General features: G+C 36.2%; 1 protein-coding gene across 1 annotated transcript in view; it reads right to left on the bottom strand.

Moving 5' to 3' along the window:
* Window positions 1-2,167: 2,167 nt before the first annotated feature.
* The window catches only part of CWC22 (CWC22 spliceosome associated protein homolog), a 30,690-nt gene continuing 10,631 nt past the window's right edge, over window positions 2,168-22,226 (bottom strand). The window contains exons 14-20 of the mRNA XM_054173954.1: window positions 20,966-21,026; window positions 10,481-10,558; window positions 8,806-8,958; window positions 7,766-7,893; window positions 6,876-6,977; window positions 6,578-6,777; window positions 2,168-3,542 (exon numbers count right to left, since the gene is read on the bottom strand). Of these exons, the coding sequence (XP_054029929.1) occupies window positions 2,959-3,542; window positions 6,578-6,777; window positions 6,876-6,977; window positions 7,766-7,893; window positions 8,806-8,958; window positions 10,481-10,558; window positions 20,966-21,026 (1,306 nt within the window). The 3' untranslated portion in view covers window positions 2,168-2,958. The remainder of the gene's footprint in view (window positions 3,543-6,577; window positions 6,778-6,875; window positions 6,978-7,765; window positions 7,894-8,805; window positions 8,959-10,480; window positions 10,559-20,965; window positions 21,027-22,226) is intronic.

Here is a 22,226-nt window from a genome sequence, read left to right as displayed (position 1 = left end):
CCATGGGACCTGACAAGATCCATCCACAGGTCCTGAGGGAAGTGGCAGATTAAGTTGCCAAACCCCGTGTCCATCATGTTCAAAAAGTCATGGCAATCTGATGAAGTCCCTGCTGATTGGAAAAGGGAAAACATAATCCCCATCTTCAAAAGAGGAAAAACCCAGTCAATCTCACCTCTGTGCCTGGCAAGATCATGGAGCAGATCCTCCTGAAGGCATAAGGAAAATGAAGAAGAGATGATTGGTGTTAACCAGCATGTCTTCACCAAGGGCAAATCATGCCTGATGAGACAGAGTTGCAGCATCAGCGGCTAAGGGAAGATCAACTTACATAGTACTGTGGAGTAGTTTTCCCTTGTAAAGAATATAGCAAAATTATTATAAAGGGCAGAAAGAATGACGAGGGCTACAAAGTAGTCCCACACAAGGAGAGAATTTAAGTAATTTTTTAACTTCTGGAAAAGAAACGGCAAAAAATATAGATGTTTGTCTATACAAAATCACACCCAAGACTGCAAGCAGGAAACAACTATGCAACATTATTCAGAAAACACACTAGAAAGTAGCAAATTAAAGTGATTAGGCAGAAGCTACGAAAGAAACATACATTTACATGTGCTATATAGTGAAATACTGAAACTGGCAGAAGATGCTGCAGGATCCCCTGAAAATGAGTGAAAGAATTAGCCTTATTCAAAGATGCACATAGCACCTCAGCCTCAGGAAGTCATTAAGCTCTAGTCTGGTAAAAACTAGGATTGGACTCAGTATTACTCACCAATGTGTCTCTGGCCTGGAGAGATTTTTGGTCTGCTGTAGTGCAGCGTTTCTTCTGAGCATGCATCTGTTAAGATGCACGTATTCACCTACTCATAGTAGTAATGGTAAAAATAACAGATATTTTTAACAGGTTATTCTATCAAATAAATGCCTATTAATGTTTCTGGAAATGAAAACAGAAAAGCACACCACAAAATCATAAATGCAGCTAAGACTTCAGCTCAAGTCCTAATCTCACCCTATTTTACCCCAGCCAGTACAAAATAACAAAGAATTAGAGATATTTAAGCTGGCATTTTCTAACCAGCATTTCTGAGATCAAATGTTTTATTTTTCATGTTTTCACATTTATTGTTTTCATGTATTTCCATTTATTAAAAATGTACTTAAGCTTTTAAACGTGAAGATAATATCTCAAGTTATGGGTTACTAAAATTTATGCTATTAAATCCATAATGTAGCAAGGAAAGTGTTACTCTAGATAAATTACGTAAGTTTGTACAATTAAACCATTATGAAGTACAGATCATTTCTAATAGTTTATAGAGAGCTATCAAAGAAGCATAACAATTACCAGCAGCATTCTTTGTAGAAAGCATTCTTTAAAATTAGTTTCTCCTGGAATTAACACACATTGCCAAAATGCATAAGTCATTTTGAGAATGAGAAATGCTTTGAACAAAAGACCACCACAGTTTAAACAACAATGCCACCAAAGCATTTCTAGCTGTGGTACAGCAAGATAGAAACCCTCTTTTTTTTCCTCTGCAATGAATTAATTTTTCATGCGAATGTTGTCGACTGAGAATGTTTATATTACATGAGAGCCTGCAGAAATAAATTCTGTCAAATACAGAAAAAATTCTAAAATGTGCCATTTTTCTTAGAAAAATGTTGTGACAAGATTCAAGTGAAACCGATCTATTTCCTTAGGAATTGTTCTGTTTTCTGTTATAAAACAGCTCAAATATTTTCTGTTTATACAAGATGAATCATGAGTTACACACGAAATGTGTAAGTTCTCATATCCCCTGCAATGGTGCTCTTTTTACAAAGTTAAAAAAAGAGTGACAAGTATCACCTCTGTCTTTCCTACTGACCATTTCCAGACTATTTCCAATTTCAAGCTAAATGCCTTCAAATATTTTCCTTACTTACTAACAGAGATTCAGTCTTAACCAGATGATTTTGATTCATTATTCATACACGAATGTTGAGCTAGTTGCTTCAAATGACTCCTGGTAAGACAAGTTGTACTATGAACTACTGCAGCAACTGGATTTTTCTGGGTAAACTTTGCTTCTAATAACATTAATGCTTCAAGCCATGTAATTCAAAACATCTACAAAGATTTGAAACACTTCTTTTTGATTTCTTTTTCTTTTTTTTTAATACACTAGGAAACATGTTCCTTAAACACTTCTTTTGTAGGGCCAGAGTTGAAGTCTATGACTTCAAAATCAAAGACATAGATGGAAAAACCCCGACAAAACAAACCACCCGTTTTTTACCCTAAGATGCCAAGCGTAACTAGCTCAGGATGTTACAATATTAAAAAACACTGTGAAAAGTAACAGAACAAGTTGACACACTTTCAAATGTGACATTTAAAACTGCTTCCAAAATTTGTAACTCCCGAAGACAAAAAAGCCAAAACATAAATCAACCTGAAATACTTGGTCAAACTCGTTTCATGTTTGTGAAGCTGAAAGAATATACAGCTACAGAATGCCTGAAGCGCTTGTGCTGATTGAGAACTTTTATAAGCCTTCTCAGGTGACATTTACATTGCAATCTTTTAACATTTATCGCTGCAGCCTCAGTAACTGACTTCCAATTAACACAGTTAAAAAACAATGCATTTTAGACTAGAAAGTTGCAGTTACAAATATTCGTAAACCAAGTGACAGAAACACCCATTTTGCTGAGATCATAATGGTTTTATTCACAAAATAAACAGCTTCATTTCTCTAAAGGAAGAATTTAACAGAAAAACTCAAGGCAGCAGTTATTAAAAAAAAGGGTACTGAAAATCTGAAAAAGTCTGATAAAATTTACAAATGCAAACTATCACTTTGTACAAAATATTTTTTTTTTTAAAGAAAGTTCAGCAATAGATTTCAAAACACAGTTTTACCAGCTCAGAAATGCACGTTTATGTCACGCTCTGGTCAGGTACTATTTTCGTCTGTGTGGGGAATTCTCCCTTCGCCTGTCCTCATTCCTTCTGGATTCCCTGTACTGCTCGGAGTGGCGGCTGTACTTCTCTCGGTGCTTCTCGGAACCATTTCTGTACCGGTTGTCTTGTTCCTCCTCTCTTGGACTAGAGTTGTTATGGGCTCTCTCTCTGGATTTGGACCTCTCTCTTTTTCTGCTGCGATGTCCATTATCTTTGCTCCACTGTCTGTAATTTTCGTCATCAGACAAAGAAGCTCTTCTCTCTGCATTCTTCGATTTTGAATTACTGTGCTTATTCTCTAGATCCTTACTTCTTTCATGGTGCCTATCTTTTCCACTGTGGTAACCATCTCTGCCATTGGACTCATCTCTGTGATACTTTGATACATCATCTCTCCTGTGTGATTCTTTCAATTTTTGATGATTTCTTTCTGATTTGCTCTCAGTATCACTTCTTTCCTCTTGCTGCCTCCTTCCCATTTTCTTTTCAAGGGATTTCCTTTTCCTTTCTTGTTTTTTCCTGGAAACTTTATCAGATTCTCTATTTTTCTTTTGCACTCTCTTCCTTTTGGCTTTAGGAACATCTGAAATAATAACAAATTATAGGAATAAGGTTCAATGCCCATTTATTAAACTTGTTAACATACATAGAAAGTTCTAGATTTATTTATTTGTCAGAAAACCTTCTTCATGGGATGTACCTGGACAAAGGTTTCAAAATGATGAGTGTGGTTTTTACTGCTCCTCCCCACCCACAACCGATCGTCTCATGAAATGGGGGAAAATTCACCCACACTTTAATTCAGCAGGTACTGATAATTTTTAAATGCCTGTCTGTATTACAGGCTTTTTGTTTTTCATCAATTCTTCATAGAAGTGTGAACTGAATATCAAGACCATGACTATTCTCCATTTTCCTCCATGCTTTCAGTATTTCTCGGTAACTACATTATTACTAACACAAGAACCATATTGTAACAAAAAGCAAGGTCACAACGCACCACCACAAAACCTTAAAAGCACACAAACAAGAAATCAGGGAATGGCCTTCTGCATTTCATCCATTTACAGTGTTTAACACACATCAAAAATATGATGCAGCTCAAACCAAAAGAAAACTTCTTCCTTGACTTACAAAAAACCCCAAGAAATCTGGACTTGAATGCAAAATATTACTAAGCAATCACATCACTGTTACAAACCTGTCGACCCAAGAACTTTTTGGGTATGTAAGATATACTTCTGTAATGGAAAATGGGGACGGCTCCTCCCCAGTTAATTACTCAAGAAGAAACAACTCAAATTTGTACAGATCTGGCTGCCACTGACAAGTATCCATCACAGTTTTTTTATCCACTAGCTATCTGCCAGTGATGCCTGACTTTTGCTAAACCTCTAGCCATCATCATCCTCTTGTTGAATTGATACTAAAACAGGCTGCAATGACATACATTAAAGCACTCTGGCAAATAGCTGGTTTTAGAAATACCACTTTTTCCCAGACTATCCACTCTCTTAAAATAATTTACTTTCCAAATTACTTCCTGGAAAAGCTTATCAGTCAGTGGAGACTAAAAACAGCAGATGGGGGAAAATCTCCATCACTATCCTATGAGAAATGAGAAGCATACTGAAAGGGACTGAAACAGTGGTAGTGCAGCAGTGTAACAATGGTCCTCTGGCTCCTTTTCAGGAGAAGCAGTGACAGCTTTGTCAACAATTTAAGATTAAAGCTAACTTCTTATTTCTAAACACCCAGCAGTGCTCATCTCAGTGGAACAGGCTCTTCTGTTTGCTCTCACACAGCAGTATTTATTGTCAAAAAACATCTGGAACAACCTTACTGTACAAACTATAGTATCATATCAACTAACTCTTTCTAATCACCTTTGGAGAAATACCACAGCCAGAAACTGATTTAGTAGTACATCAAATATCCAAATGCTACAGCAGTTGGCTAGCATCATGTCAGAAGTAAGGCTTCCTGGCATTCTGATAAAACACAATGACGCACCAATTCAGATACTTCCAGTGCACTAAGTTCTTTTAAACTGTGTTTTCCCTAGCTCAGAAAGTAAGTACAAAGGAACAAGCTGATTTGATAACAGACCTCTCCAGAGAAGTGCTGAGTTCAGTTAGCTGGTGAAGTTCCACACATGAACTGTCAGTGAAACAGTAATCTCTAATTCAGGTCTGTGTTCAATTTCTACTCAGCAGGTTTTCTTTCTCTCTCATACCCTGCTCTGCTAAAACAGTCAAATATCTTTCTGAAAAATGCTTTCCAATTCTACCAAGTTATTTTAAAGACTTCAAAAGTTGCAAATGCAGGAAGACTCAGAACTATTACAAGTAACGGTCCTCAACCAAGTAAAGAATACAGTTCTCTCCAATTAATGTTCTGACCAGAACCAGGAAAATAGTGAAACCAGACTACAAAGATATCAAAATGCAAATTTTAATCAATATCTTCCTGAATAGAGAAAGGACAAGCAGTAAAGGGAAGGTCCTAAATTTACTGAAATAAAGTGTTCACGCTAGCAGACTGCAGGCTCAGTTGGTTTGTCACTAAGGACTTCCCTCTCTGGTTCCTATCAAGCAGCTCAGCAGAGCTGCAGCTGTCTATGCAGGGGCCATCTGGCTCTTTGCTGAACCAGTAATGCCTTCTCTGACCCTGTTTAACTGTGCCCTCCTCTACTGCTTTGTTGTCACTAATGCGATTAATGCAATGACACACAAATCAGACTTTGCACGATCAGTCTGCAAAGGAGAACAAAAAGATATTTCCAAAGCATAAACATTTCTTACTGCTTTTATTTTATTAACCAACATTTTCATTTCAACGGCACATAATAAATCAAATTAACTTTGAGTCAGCAAGCTTCTGTATTACAGAAAGTCATGCTGTGTTATCATCTGCTCATGTTACGTACAATGGGGGAGACTGCACACGTCAACTTGTACTTGCATGTACTTTACAGATTAAGCCATGCTTGTGACACTTCATGTGATTTCTCTACAGACAAGAACCACCACACAAAGTCTTCCTGAGGAAGTGGAATTAGAAATGGCTATTTGGAAAGAATAAAATTTAAACACACTGCCAGAATGTCATTTCTGACCCATGAAGCAGCACATATTTACAGAGAAGGACACAAGTAATATCAACCTCACTCAATCAAGCCAAGCAAAAAAAAGCTTGCAGACATTACTCTCTACAGTTCACTGGTAAGCATCTCATAGAGATTATTAATACAGTATGACTCTAATCCCTCCATCCTCCACTAAACTGAAACGTAGTACTGTGCAACAGGTATTGTGTCAAAAAACCAAAACGAGAACAACAAAGTAACCTATATACTATATATACACCTATATACTTAAGACTACAAATGGAACTCAGGTTTTCTAAATCATTAAATCAATTTCCATAGGCAATATTTAATATTTTAAACTCTGTAACTTTTCTTTTAAAAAAAGTTATTAGTTTCTTAAAGCAGAGCAACAAATATAGTCTGTAGATGCTTTTGCCTCAAAACAAGTAAATATTTCTATATATATAGAAATAAATGGATGCATAGAATAAAAGAGAAGCATACAGTTACATGTAGTGTTTAAGTACCTGAGTCGCTGCTGCTGTCACTGCTAGATGAGGAGTCACTGCTGCTGGATGACTCTGAGCTACTACTACTGCTGCTATCAGAATCAGAATCTGATGAAGAGTCTGAGTCTGAAGATGAAGAGGAATCTGACGACTCGACATCTTGTTTCTGTGTCATTATCATCTTTGGTGCATTTTTAAGATGCTCCCGTAATTCATCCCTAATTAACAACAAACAAAAGAAAATTCAATTTTTAATTTTTTTAAGAGGGAGAGAAGGAGATTAAAATAAATATCAAATCAGAAATGTGTTCCTCACGTTAGTCCTCCAAGGCCAATAGATGTGAAGAAATTGATGGCAAAGCGAGTGTTTCTTGGGTTATCTCGAGGCAATAATCCCTCAAAGAAAGGCTGCAGTGTTCTGATAGAAAAAAATATCTCAATTAAAGACCATGCCATCTTAGCACTAGTTCTTATTGACATTAATAAACTGAAAAGACAGCAGACGTTTTCTCTTTGTACATTTTTCAATACTTTCATTGATTTTATCTGATATGTGTGATCAAAATGCTATTTAAAAACTGGCTATTCTATGAAACCAAACCTCACACATGGAAGAATTCCATACATACTGTCAAATTATGACAACAGAAAGCCTGATTCTGTGAAACTCTGAAGAGACCTGTGAGATCACAATATTCTGTGACAGCAAAGGATAACATTTATTGACCAAGAAGTTCCATGGTCTAGGTATCTATGCTGAAATCCCATCAAATAGGACTTAATAAGTATAGCTTCAAATATAAGTTTACATGAGCTAGAGCATCTACTAAGTTCTTCATCACACAGAGAATCCCATCTTACAGGAGGATAGCTCAAGCAACTGAAAGGAATATTGCCAGAATGTAGCTGTAGAGCTGACAATTCATAAAAATAGACTTGCAGTTGGAACACTCTTACACAAGTTGAGTATCATTAGGAAAAAAAAGATACATGTTGCCAAGTCATGCAGATACCAGGCCCAAAACTTAAAAGTAATGCTTAATGGGACTCTGCAATGACTATCTCTATACATGAACTTATTCCTGAAGCACTGCAGCTACAAAAATGCAGTTTTATTTGAACTGGAAAACAAGAGTTCTTATCTGTACTTCCTCAGATAAAGAAGCTAATTAAATTGATAGTTTGGAAAATAAAATTCCAACTTACTCATCTTTTAACCTTGCATTCAGATTAGGAAGTCCCATATATTCACTGAGCTCCTGAAAGAATATTTTGACAAAGATTCTGCTGGAAGATGTTGTAGTTTCTTCACTCAGTATTATACATTCGAGGACCTGAAAATAATTGGAAAAATAAGAGTGTTTCCTAACTATTTAAGTTTAAACATACATTCTTTCATTTATCTTAAAAGTTTTTGCTCTTCTGAAATAACTAATACAGAGTGGTATTTTTTTAATTCCCTTCCCCACCTCCTCCCCCCCACCCCCCCTTTCAAAAACATAAACCACGTAATTGCTGGTCAAGGCTCTCTTTCTCAAAAAATCCTTTTCTACTGTGAAAAGAGTTTCAGATCACAGTTACACTAGTAATTGTTTTAAGATTTGTATCAGCCAGGAAAGCTCCCTATTAGAAAGTCAGGTGGATTTCTGAGAAGTTGAGAGATTTGGTCCTAAAGGGGTGTAATGTTTAGACTAACTTGTGTGTCCCTGAAAAATGAGATTAGGCTGTGAAACCAGAATAAAACAGTATGAAAAATTACTTTAATATTTCTTCATTTTTAATGTTTCATTATTGCAGCTCAGAAAACAAGGCTGCTTTTATTTGTTTGGCACTTAAATCACAAAATGGCAGCATTTTAAAATTTCTTATAAACCTTTTAAAATTGTGTATCTTATGTTTCATAGAATTCTCTGGGCTTGGTTTTTTGGAGATAGTTCTGCTATTGACATTGCTCATTAGAAGTTCAAAATGCTAAAAAAAAGTAGTACATTTTAATCAACCAATTCCATCTGTGTTCCACAAAATAACAAATCAGCTACATAAAAATGGGGGCAGGTAGGATAATGATGCACAAGAGAGAGACGGAGTAACATAGAGTTCAGTGTCTGAGAAGATACTTAAACCAGGTTGACAGGCAGTTCCAAATTAAAGAATAAATACTAAAGCTAATGTATTATATATTATTTCTGAACACTGGAGATTAATTAATGAAAAAGAAGTGCAGGACCATAGTCTTTTTTACTTACGCTCCAGGGAATTGAATCGGTGTACAGTAGATGAGCAAACATCTTGGCAACATTCCTCAGTTTGTTTGTTTCCAAACGATGAATGGTATCATATTGTTCTTTGAAAATAGCTTCAAAGGATTCCATATATTCTTTTTTTAACATGCAGAAACGCTGAGAAATTGTACAATTTGAAAAAACAGATTAAACGTGTTACATATGAAAAAAACCTACTTGTAAGTGACCTAATGGTTCAAATATTTACCACAAGATTTTCCTTTTGAAAAAAAAACCCTTGGAGGAGATGAAAATACCTTCAAATGGATACATTTTTTAAGCAGTTTGTCAGAACAAGAAACTCATCTGCATTGCAAAGCAGTAATTATCAGTTTTGAACTAGAGCAAATTAACCAGCAATTTCTTGTACTTCCACAGACACAGTATTTTCACCTGATGCAACCCTATCAGACAATTTTTTTTTCCATGGCATCACTGAATGACTATTTACAGTGAGATAGGCAGCATGGAGTACAGAGGTAAGACACTTCGGACATAAATATTCCAAAGAACACGGAAATTAACATTAATATTCTATTGAATGTGTAGATTCATATAGCTAGTGCTTTGTAATTGACTGTCACCAGAAGCATTTAAGCATAACATGCTCCCTGGTGAAGACAACTGATTTATCTTAACTATTCAGATCTGTCAATATCATAGATAGGGAATTTTAAAGTGCAACTAAATTAGCAATTAGTTGCACAAAACCAGAGAGCTAGCTGTTAAAAAGATATACAAGAAGCCACCCACAACCCTGGGACAGTAAGTATTCATTCATGTGCTCTAAATAAAACCTACTAAGCAGCTCTGAATGAAGTGATAAAAGACATGAGTTTCCAAAATTAACCCTCAGCACTACTGAAAGGCTATCTTCTGGTAACTTAATATTTTTACCTCCTTTTAGTACCATCATTTGGCAGTGTTTTATTGTCCTACCATAATGAACAGAGTGGGGCAAAAAAAGTAATGATATAAAGTGAAAAATGTGCTTTCTCATTCTGCATTCACTATGCTTATTGCAATCAAAATGTTAATTCAATCCACTAACCAACCAACTAATATAACCATGTTCATAATGGTAAAAAGAATATTAGTTTGAGTTTGACATAAAAAAGAGAGCAAACCAATGAAATGGTCTATCACAGCATCATAGAATGGTTTGGGATGGAAGGGACCCTAAAGAACATCTAGTTCCAATCCTTCTGCCATGGGCAGGTGTGGAGTGTCTACAACTTCTCTAGGCAACCTGCTCCAATGCTTCACCACCCTCATGATGAAGAATTTCCTTCCTAATGCTTAATCTAAATCTAGCCTCTTCCTGTTTGAAGTCATTGCCCCTCATCCTGTCACTACATGCCTTTGTTAAAAGTCCTTCTCCAGCTGTCCTGTAGCCTCCCTTCAAATACTGGAAAGCTGCTATAAGGTCTCCCTTCAACCTTCTCTTCTCCAGGCTGAGTAACACCAACTCTCTCCAGAAGAGGTACTCCAGCCCTCTGATAATTCTCATGGCCCTCCTTTGGACCCACTAACAGTCCCATGTCCTTCTTGTGTTAGGGGCTCCAGAGCTGGACAGAGTCCTGGAATGTAAAATCTGAAAAGTAGTTCATAAAGTATAAAAACTGAAAAGAGAACTCACCCCAGCCAGTAAACCAAAGAATTTCTCGTATGTTCTTTGCTGAGCACAGCAGTCAAGTATCATATTGCAGAGCTCTTTCTGGTTTAAGAGAAAAAAAAAGTCTAGATAAATTCACTGTAGCAGCAAAAAACTAAGCACTAAAATACTAAAGAAAGCCTTACATTGACATAAGCTTTGGAACAAGAGCATTTACGTAAAACTTTATAGGCAACATCAGTAGCTTTCTGAATTTCTCATCTTTCAGACATTATCTGGAATATGAGTATAAACTTCAGCCATTTAAACTTCCTCTTCTGCTTAGCCTAAAATTTATGAGTTGACACACCGCAAATCGAAGCAAGGAAAATTCGAAAACAATTTACAAACTGAATTCTTCACCATAGTACACAAAGGGGGTGAAAGATAAAAAGGGAAGGTTGAAGGCTTTTTTGTGGGGAGGGTTTGGGTCTTGTTTAAATAGCACCAACCTCTGTATTTGTAGAAAATTAAGATTCTTCACAACTCCCAGAAGTCCAAATGGCTTACAGACCAGCCTGTCTTGAAGCTCAAATACAATGTTCATACTTAGCAGTGCATTTCCAAAACAAAAAAATCTGTATGTTTTCAGATGTACTAATACCTTCAATCGTTCAGCTGTAATTCTTACAATGAGCTCCGATTACCATAAGTGAACAGAAGGCAGTGCTTCACTGCAGTTGCATCACTGGAGCACCAGAGAGGGCAAAGGGTTATGATGAGAAAGACTAAACTCAGTCCTAAGAGGCTGACATGACTAGACTTCCTCTAACCAAAATTATGAGAACCTCTCTGAAGAAGCTACTTTAGGCTCATGTTCTCCACGACTGTCTAAAAGAGCATCTCCCCCGTGGCTAGGAAGGAGGAAGCCTATATAAATTAGCCTCCCAAAACTTCTTTGCATCCTCTACTATCAACAGCCAACTCCTTAATTTTTTCTGTTTCCATGGTGCATGTGGATGCTATAGCAGTACTACAGAAGATGTACTCCATTGACGACAACTATCTAGAACAGTTATCCCCAGTCTCCTTGGAATACAGGTTGTCCAGCCCCCTTTCTCCTTGTTCCCCAATACCATTACACCAAGATCTTTAGTAATCATCCACTGGTAGCTGCCGCCTCCTCCTGCTCCTTCACGCATACCACAGCAAAAATCAGAGGAGAAACACATGCAGGTGAATTCTGCTTTGTACCTTGTCCCCAGGACCAGAGCCAGTCTGACAGCAGTGATCTAGACAAGTATGCAAACATGAGTTTCAAAATGCTTCTTCCTCTGACCTGATACATATGTTACAGATGGTAGTACAGCCATGAATCGGCTTAGGGCACATTTTGAAACATGAATTAAGACAAGCGGAGCAAGCATTTTTCTATAAATTAAGAGCCATGAAATACACAGTGCTTAAACAGGCCTGCAGTTTTTCCCCTCTAACATTTTTTAATTACTATTAATTTCTCAAAAGACCAATCCAGTAGCATAAATCAGTTTATAACATTCCCAAATAGGCTTTTGGCTGTCAGTCCTGTATCTTCCATGATCAGTTTAATTTCTCTTTAAACTAATAACACTCCCATAAAAATACTGGATCATTTCAAGTGTTTTGCCCTCTCTATATCTTACATCAGTTTATTGAAAAATATACCAGATTTCACGCTCTCCCCCTCATACTATTCTGCCAAGCACGGATTCCAAAAGGAAACATTCTGCCTATCATAAACAAATAAAAAGCCAACCACACCGAACAACAAAAGTAATTAAAAAAATCCCTCCAAATAATGAGGCAGTAACATAGCAAACAAACTTACAGATATGCTTAAAGGCATTCATTTCCACACTGTCAGATTGTATTAGTGTGAGGTATTAAAATGCCTATTAACTTTTTATATTGTCTTGTTTTACAGTAATGCTGCAGTTAATCAGTTTTTAAACAATAAAAAGGGTAAAGTGCTGATGCTACTGCTAATAACATCATCAAGACTTGAAAATCAAATTACTTTTCTTTCTCATCTTAAATGTACTTCCAACATTTGTATCCCCTGTGGTTTACAGTAATTAAGTATTTTAACATTTTAATTAAATATTACAATGATTTCCAGGAGGGTATCTTGAATAACTGTGTGCATGAGAAGAGATTTGCCCACAAAGACATTCTTGGTAGCATTATCTAAGGAGCTTGACATTAGGTCTAGAGTAACTGTACAGATTAAAAATTGGCAAACTTTAATATGATTTAATTAATTTTTTGGAAAGCTGCAACAAGTTCACATGGCCATTCCAGCTTCACATACAGCTTTAAAGGTTAGTTAACCAATTTCTGCATTGCAATGATAATGCTTCTGGTGTTGTTTATGGTAGGGAAAGCCTGTGGTTTCTAATCCATCACTTGTTTTAAAGAATGCAATTAATTGTTTTGCAGTATTACAGACAATTTATGTTCTGTGTTCAACAGTTTTCATAGCATTGACTATTCACCTTAGTTAAGAAATCATATCTAGCTACCCAATCATGAAGTAAAATGCTTTGAAAATACCTCATTTCCCATAGAGAGAGTGCATGATCTTTTTAAAGATATTTATTACTGTGCCATGGGAAAAAAACAGCACCTCAAAAGATAAGGAGAAAGCTCCCCCTAAATATACTGCATTTCTTACAGTTCTCCCTAAACATTTCCTACTAGCTCTTATCCCATATATATATATATATATATATCCAGGATAACGGTTTAGTTGGACTGTGGCTCAACCTAACATGGCAATTATCATCTTACATTTAAGGATCCTAAAGGATAAACTAGGAAAAGACAGAAAAATTGTACTCACATTTTCCCCCAGCTTTACTGTTTAAGAAAAACAAGCCCACTCTATATCCTCTCAGCTTCACTCAAAGGCTATGTTCACTGCAGATACAAGAGCTACTTTCTCACTCCCTTCTCATTATGGTTTCTTTTTCCCTCTTTCTTCCCTTAATTTTTGCTGTTTCTTAAGATTTACATTCAGCTAAAACTGCAATTTTAGAGCTGCCTCCAAGAGGAGGTCTCTCTTACCACTCCCTAGCTGGAAGCAATGTCATTTCTATCTCCACTCCCTTGCCAGCCACACAGCTCCATTCCCTCTATTCCACAAAAAAGCTGAAGCAATCATGAAACATCCCCACCTCATAAGCTAATGTGACTTCTTCAAATACAAAATAAACAATGCCACCACTTGGGTTGCTATAATCATTCAAGGAACTAAAGGAATTGATTTGCTAGAAGCAAACCTAGTAAAGGACACAGTTGGTTTAAATTAGTGTGAAATTAATGCCTTTCACTGGGTACATTTGCATTGTTTTCACAATTGGTATATATTTTCCTCTTCTATTTCAGCAGAAGTGTATTTTACTTCTGCTTATTACCCTTAAAGTTTTCTCTACAGCTGAGTATTTGACTGTACATAATTATCACATGAATACACATTTTTCCCACCATCTCTCCTCTTTCTCTTCTTTATCCGCTGAATTACAACCTAGAGTGAAGGCTGGCAAAGCTATCTATCGAAAGTGTTTCAGTAGCAGGTGTTTTTGGCAGCGACTGCACTGTCTCAAGATGTGTTTGGTCAGCTAATGGTCTGTCTTAACTTTTATGGTCCCTTTATTTACCATTTTTTACCTCAGCTTGTTTTATGTTTAGAGAAACGCATGCCTAGAGCTGAACATGGTTATAAAAGATATTGCATAAATTAGACCTATGACAACATTTTCCAGAGGAATCATTCACAGGATACAAGATAGACATACTTTTTATCATGCTGCTACAAGTCTGCACCACACACACAAGACTCTGATAAAGTAATGCACTAAAGCCCCACAGTATCAGTTTCCCTTCCACCTGAACGCTACATAACTTAAATTTTAAATGATGTCACTCAGGTAATCTGAGGTCTTCTATCTTCATTTTGTAGACATCAACACATACCACACCATGCATAGAAAAGGCAACAGTCTTCCCAATTATATTACAAATTGGCTATTTTTGCTTCATTGGCATATTTAATGTCATAAAGATAAGCAGCTTTAGAAAACTTTTTTTTATGCTTACTAGAAATATTTTAACATAGATACCACCTGCCACATTTATAAAGTGCATGCAGCCTGTTTTGCAAAGCATACAGCTAAGCTTTAAGCATTCAAGATAGATAAAAATTATCCTCAGACGTTAATTATTTTTATTTTTTATTAAACACTGGTAAAAACAGATCAATAGGAGTTGAAAAATTCAAACTCATAAAAAAGTTGTAAGCATATGCTTAAATTAATCTTATCTAATATCACGTACTTAAGTTCTTTCTGGAATTCCATGCCATATAGGTATGGTTTAAAAGACCTCTTATAATCCATTACTCTTGCAATAATTATTTCAAGTGATGCTTTGAATGATCCAACTGCATGTCTAGATGCTTCTTCCTGTCAAAGCTCAGCTCTTTTGTGTGATCCATAAGCCTATCAGGAGCAATTCCTGTTCCATTCTTCAGGCCACTGAGGAAATCTCAGGTTAGCCAAAGCAACTAGGTCATTCATACCTAAGCGGAATACTTAAAAAATTATTTAGTTTTCAATTATGTAATCTACATTATCAACTGGGAGAGAATGAAAAACAGTATATTGGTTCCACTAATGAGTCCCCAAATTTTAACTCAATATTCAGATCCTCCCGCTACATGGGCATTTCCTGATGCTCACTGTCTTCAGGGACTACGCTGATGTCAATGGCACTGTTTGTTGCACAAATTAAAGCCACTGAAGAAGCAAGACTTGTCTACCAAAATTTTATATCCTAACTACAGAAAATTAGGTGTATCCATGTCATTAGACTTACACTTCAAGACATTAACAACAACAAAAGAAGGAAAATAACTGAAGTTTGTGCATTAACAGAACTCAAATAATTCAATATACTTCTAACCTCTGTGTCAGAATTACTGTCATGCACTTTTTTTTAAAAAAAGGATAAATTATGAAAATTCAGTGTTTCAGGCCCACCAAAAAGTCCTGCTTCAAAAGTCATGAAACCTATTTGAGTAGGATCAATTTCTACAGGCAGCAGCAAGTCTGAACTAATGGTGCAGTTGCCAAACCTACCAGTTGCAAGGCCCTATAACAAAAGAAGCCAATGATTCTAAGAAACCATCAACTTGATCAGAACATAATTATCAGCATTACACCATCCCCCTCTATACCAGTTTCCTGGACTACATTCTCACTGAATGTCAAGTCAAAGTAAGTACTTCTGCTAGCTTCAAGACCCGATGCATAAATAGATAAAGAGACACTGACACCCCCACCTCTCCATCTAGGACTGTTCTGAGCAAGTGTGACTCCATCCTGCAAAACTGGAAGTGTCAAATGCATGCATAATTCTTCCAAGAAGGCCATGCCTATGGTAACATTTTTTTTTCCAAGTGGAAAAAAATAATATACTGTGACCCATTACTTTTGTCTGGGATAACTGCATTGAGGGGAAGATACTGTTATAGAAGAGGCTCTAACTTAATCTAGCAAAGTTTTGAGCATTGCTGTATAAAAGTACAGTTCTTGTCACAATTTAAAAAACAAAACAAAAAAAAAAAGCAATAAAACCCAATCTGTTTTAGGCACATTGTCATGGTTTGAATTGGAACAAAGCACATCAAACCAAACCAGTGGGTTAACCTGGCTAAAAGTGAGAGAATAGAGTTTACTGATCAAAATTCAGATAAATATGGTAGAAAATGTGTAATTACCTTAGCCTATTTGCAGAAAAAGTATAACACAAAGCAGCAGAAGGGAGATGCAAACAAGCCAAAAGCCCAAGCCAGGATTCTATGCCCCCGTCCCTTCTTGTCCTGCTGCCGTTCCAGTGGAAAAACAACACCCAAAGAACCCAGAACCAAGACACAGCGCCTGGAACAGTAGGCCTCCTGTGTTGCAATCTGAACTTCAAGCCCCATAATACTTTGCTCCAGTCAGCACTTTCACTTTTTGAAGCTGGCATGACTGCTGCATGGTTAAGAATAACAGCGGCAGGTTCAATTCAATCCATGACACACATTTTCAAAGATCAAAGCCAACGCACGGTTGGTGGTGCATTTGGTTAGTCTCCCCAGTCTGCCATTGAGGAAGACTAAGCAACAACATAAGGCATTTCCCTTTCTGCTCTCAGTTTGAATATTGCTAAAAAATATTTAAATTAAGTATTCTGTAGGCATATTTCAAGAAAAAAAAATAATTACAAAAAATAGATATTCCTCATATTTTTCTAAAGGATCAATTCTCTACCTAAGCAGTTGTCACTCTTGTCTAGATTTGTATTACTGTGTGAACCCTCAACTTCTTTTGTTTCAACTGAAAACAAAGAAAACTGAAATGTAGTCCACTCCTCCAATTACAGAGAACAAGAACTCAGTATGGGAAAGCATCAAGTGAAAAATCTATTTCTGACATTTCAGTCAAGCTCGCTTGTTTCATTTCCTCACAGTTCAGAGGCCAGAACCACTATTAATACCAAAGTCCTCTGACTCCAGTTTTTATTGATTTAAATGTTCTTTGGTAATGCATGGGATTAATGCAGCTTTAACACAGATAACAACATTAGTTTATAAAAAAAAAAGGAGAAATAACATGCACTGCCATGAGTGAACATATGCCCCAAGAAGCAACTGTAAGGCTGTACTACAGTTTCGCACAGGCTGTAGCACAGACTACACAAAGCTTTTCAACATTTGATCTGTAGCTGGAGACTGAGAGTTAGCTGCATGCAAATCAGATGGGAAATGGAACATGGATGTTTCGGTTTAACAGCATCTTCCAAAAAAGCAGCATTTCAGTTCATGGCAGTCTCTTCATTTCCAGTCAGAACACAACCATTTTAGGTTAGTAAATGAGAGACTGCCAACATTCTCCTCACCACTGCAATGCCAAAAAGCAGTATTATATTGTCCTATTCTACAGATTATCCATTTGAACCTTAATCCTCTTCTGTGAGTCAGAGCTGTGCGACAGATCCATTATGGGTATTAAGCACATGAACACTTGTGTTGCACAGCAGTTAATGTAATACAATAATCTGATAATTCAACCACTGATAAAAACTGCTAAATATATTCCTAAATTCAGCCCCGCTAAGCCACAACAAAAAAATCTCTGTATATAAAGAATTCAGAACCAATTAACCTCCAAGAAAGTTAGTACTATATTAGTGTCAAAATTGTTGTTCATGTCTATCTCAAAACCTGTGGAGAACAGCCTTTCTTTAATTCTGTTCAGCCCTCAAGAAGAAAAACAGGAAATAACTGTAAAACTGCAGTTAATTTGAACAAAAGTTTTGCAACAAGAATTTTAAGTCTAACCTCATTTTTTAAGAAATGGAAACATCATTTAACTACTTCAAACACTCTAGTACCTGTTTCTCATGATAAACACTATTCATAGCAAGAGCTGGCATAACAAATGACCTCTTACCTACAGAGTCTTCACTGTAAAAACAACCAGCCATGACATTATCACCTCTCCTACACTCAACCTAGATTGTAATCGTCTTACTAACATAAATAACCTTCAACGATTCATCCAAGAGTTCAGCAAATATTCCAGGAATTTCTCAAGAGTGGCTAAAGCTTTGAATCAAAGAAAAAAAAAAATAATAGATGAAGACATGACACCCTGCAATATGGGCTGCTGAAGCTTTCAGTCAAACAGATGAAAAAAGAAAAAAGTACTTTGTGATTAAAAAAAAAATCCTGTGGTTTGTTTTGATAATGAAGGCAGTGGGAATCAATTCAATCCAGGCTTTGATCAGAAGATATTAGCTTGGAAGAATAAAACATTATTTTCCTTGTTTCAAAACTGGCAGTAAATTCAACCAGAAATTCCTGCTGAAATCATTCAGGTTTTTAGCCACACGGACACACCTGAGTCTCAAAAATCCTTGAGTAACTTCAATTTCTGTATCTGTTTTTTCTTTCTGCTCTCACACCGATATGGAAACTTCATAGTTCTTTTCTTTTTGCCCCCATACATACTCCTTTCAAGCTGTAAGTCTATACAGTGAGCAAGTAAAATCTCTCACATCTTTAAGGTGAGGTGAAAAGTAATGATTATCATTAGGGAAAAAAAGAAGTCTGCACAGAGATGATGCTTTAGGTGATAAGATGCAGTTTAGTTTAATTATATTAGTTCCTGTATCATAGTTTGACATTCATTCATCATCTCTTTAGATAAATACATACTAGCACAAATGCACAAAATGCCAAAATTAACACTTCTGCATTTATTTTTAAAGCATTTAATTCATAGCAATTATGGGACTCATAACTACATCACCTCAGATTCTTTATTTAATACGGTGGCATGCTAACCAAAATAAGTCATCTAAGCATCAGAAACTGTAACATATAAATTCTTATTCATCTAACTGCAGCAGCTTTCAAAGAATGCTATGCATTAATTAAAAATAAATTACAAATGTAAATTAAATTTTAATTAAAAATTGTGATGCTTAGTGAATTTTCACATTTTCCAAAGCACAAAGTGATAAGAGAGAATCTGTTGGAACGAGCTGCTGAGGGAACAAAGTAATATTGTCTAGAGACTTGACTAGACAGCCACTGGGATACCGTATTTTGTCTCCTCTAATTACTTGCTCTCTGAAGAGACATGAAAGTCACTGGAAGTATTTCAGAGATTATAGTGCTGCTAGCCACAGAGCTACTGTAATCTCAATTAGTGAGCACTGTATTTAATTGATTCCCAACAGTTACATATACATTTGAATTACCGTTATTGTTTTAACTCTCAGACTTGGGAGTTGCTCTGAGAGCTTTCCTACAAAATTAGGAGTAACAATTTCAGTGTTCACAGCACAGCAGGGAAAAAACACCCCTTGTCAGTGCATTTATTTTTGTGTATGGCAACATCCATGTATTTTTAATTTGTAACTGATAGAGGAAATACAGAGTTTCTCAAAGCTGAGACAGAAATAAAGCTCTTCACAGGCTTACATAACAAAGAATCATATTTAGTAAATTAGCACCCTGTAACGTATATGAAAAGTAACACCTTAGATTCATCTGTCTATGTCTGCTTATTTTTACTTGAAAACAAACAAACAAAGCCAAACAAAACCCACCAAAAACCTGGAAGCAGATATTTAAGTCAAATCTCAAAAAAGTCAAAGTGGTGAAAGAAAATCTGCTTTTTTTTCATGCACTTAAGATTCTGACTAATGGGTTGGGTTTTTTCTTCATTAAATTTTTTTATTCTGAGTAGTTCTTGCCCACAGAACAGCTAATAGTTGACAGAGACTGCAATGGTGTTAAATACCAATAGTTACCCAACAAGCAGCATTACACAAGTTAAATCTCCATTGTATGATCTAGCACATATATGCTAGATTGTTCTCTTTATTCTTTACAGGAGAATTATTTGCTAGTAAACTGGGGATTTTTCTCTTTAGAATTCTCCAGGCTATGCTTCACTGAGAATTACAATCTCATGCACACTGAGTACTGCATTTCATGCACAGAATTAAAGAATTACTAAGAAAATACTTAGCAATCACCTGAATTCTTAATTTACTTCCATGTAAATTGCTTAGAAACAAAATAGTATAAGAACTAAACAAATAATCAGCAAACTGATTTCTGATTACTAGATTAAACCAACTTTTCAAGGAACACTTAACTGTAGTCCAGATCTCCACTTACTATTTCAAATAAACCAGAATAGTGATAATTAAAGCCACAAGAAAATTAACATCTCTCTCAAGTGCAACTCTCATGATAGCTTGCAGCTAAGTGAAAAGCTGTTTATATAATTAGATAGGTATTTATATTCTACCAGGATCTAACACTAGCTGAAGGACAGTCTCCCTTAATTGAAAACATTCCAGTTGTATTGATCTTACAGTGTCTGAAGATTGAAGGTTTTGTCTGATGATCTCCAAGATTACAACAAAGCAATCATACTTACAACTGCTTTAATTAAATACACTATTATTCAAAGAGAACAGTGAAAGCAACAAAACGGCACATTCCTTTAGCACTATGCTAAATTTCAAGCCCCTCTGATAAAGTCTACAGCTGCCTGCAAATATGATCTTCAAATTCCTTACATACAGAGCATTGAGAATGGATGCCACGCTGCAGTACTTCTCTCATGGGATAAGTGTTTCACATGTCCAGCAAATTAGCCTTTTCAAATAGGCTATGAGCAAACGCTTGAACTGCTGGACGGAAAAAAGCAATCATATAAGACAAATGTCTTATGAAATATGTTTGAGACCATTTTCTCTAAAGGTTTTAAGATTCATTTGAAGGAACAACAGCTATAAGGAATCATTCTCTTTCATCTTCCTGCTATACAAACTAGGCCCCAGGACAAGATTAAGGATTTTAGATACTATCATAGTACTATTTCTTGATAATGTTATTAAAAAAGAATAAGCAGCAATGCTTACCGTCTGACTTTCAGGAAAGTCCATCTTCAGCAGCTTGTGAGCGCATTCTTCAAAGTCTAAGCTGTAATAATGGAAAAAAACCACTTCTCATTACCTGTGCCATATATGCTATGCTAAAATCATTTCAGAATTATATTGATCATTGATGGTGAAACTCTTGTATTTTTTATTTAAAAACTCCACTAGAATAACCGTTTTGTATTTCACCAGTTTATATCTGAATATTAATCTGAAGTCGACACATTTGAAGCAATTACAAAGTAAAATGACTCAATTATTACTACGGCATCATCTTCTAGAAAAGCACAAACATGTGAACTCACTCTGCACATCTTGAAAAAACACTGAAATGCAAGTACTCTATGCAAGCTTAAAAGCAGTTTACTGATTCTCCACTTTGCACTCCCATTCTCGTATATTGAAAGCCTTTAGCTTCCAGTAGGTATTTCCCTTTCTCACCCCCAAGTATAAGATGCACAAACATAGGTACAGCAAGGAAGTATGAACAGTATTTTTGGGTAACTTAGAGACTTTCATACCTTTGAGTGTGGTATTATTTCATCAATGCCACAACGACATTACCTCACTTCCTCATGCAGGTTCAGACCTGCAGACTACTGTGGGCTGTGCTTACTTTTAATGACAGAATTGAGTGGTATACAGCAGATTGATGTCTTCTTTCATCCAGACAACACAAGAGTTATACACTCATGTTTTCATTACTCATATCATAAACTGCAAGGCGATTCCATTCTCAAGATGAATACAAATAGAGTGCGCTTGAGGGTTAGTTATCTGTACACTTACTTTACAAACAATGCAGACTGCAACCTGCCTAAAGGCTAACACACTGCAGAACTCCTTACTTTCAGAAGGGGAGAAACTCCACAGCATCTTCACTTTATCTTGTCACACATTTTTTTCCAGAAGTTCTTAGGATTCTGTTATCATCTGAAGATCACTGACTTGTTCACTCAGAAAACTAATTACAGCAATCCTCATAGAGAAGTCCCACTGTGCTACTCAAGCATCTTTGAACAAACAGGATCTATCTTCGGACAAGAATTTGTCAAAACAGTGTGCTTCACACAGTGAAGTCAGCCTCCATTAAAGAACACTTCCCTGACTGGTTTTTTTCGTTTGTTTGGGTTGTTGTAGGGTTTTTGTTTGGGGTTTTTTGGTTGTGGGTTTTTTGGGGTTTGTTTTGTTGTTGTGGTTTTTTGGTTTGTTGTTTTCTGTTGTTTTATAACTGCATATTAAA

The sequence above is a fragment of the Dryobates pubescens genome, chromosome 2 (genome assembly GCF_014839835.1).
Source record: "Dryobates pubescens isolate bDryPub1 chromosome 2, bDryPub1.pri, whole genome shotgun sequence".
In the NCBI taxonomy this organism is placed as follows: domain Eukaryota; kingdom Metazoa; phylum Chordata; class Aves; order Piciformes; family Picidae; genus Dryobates; species Dryobates pubescens.
This window is presented reverse-complemented; position numbering and strand designations above follow the sequence as displayed.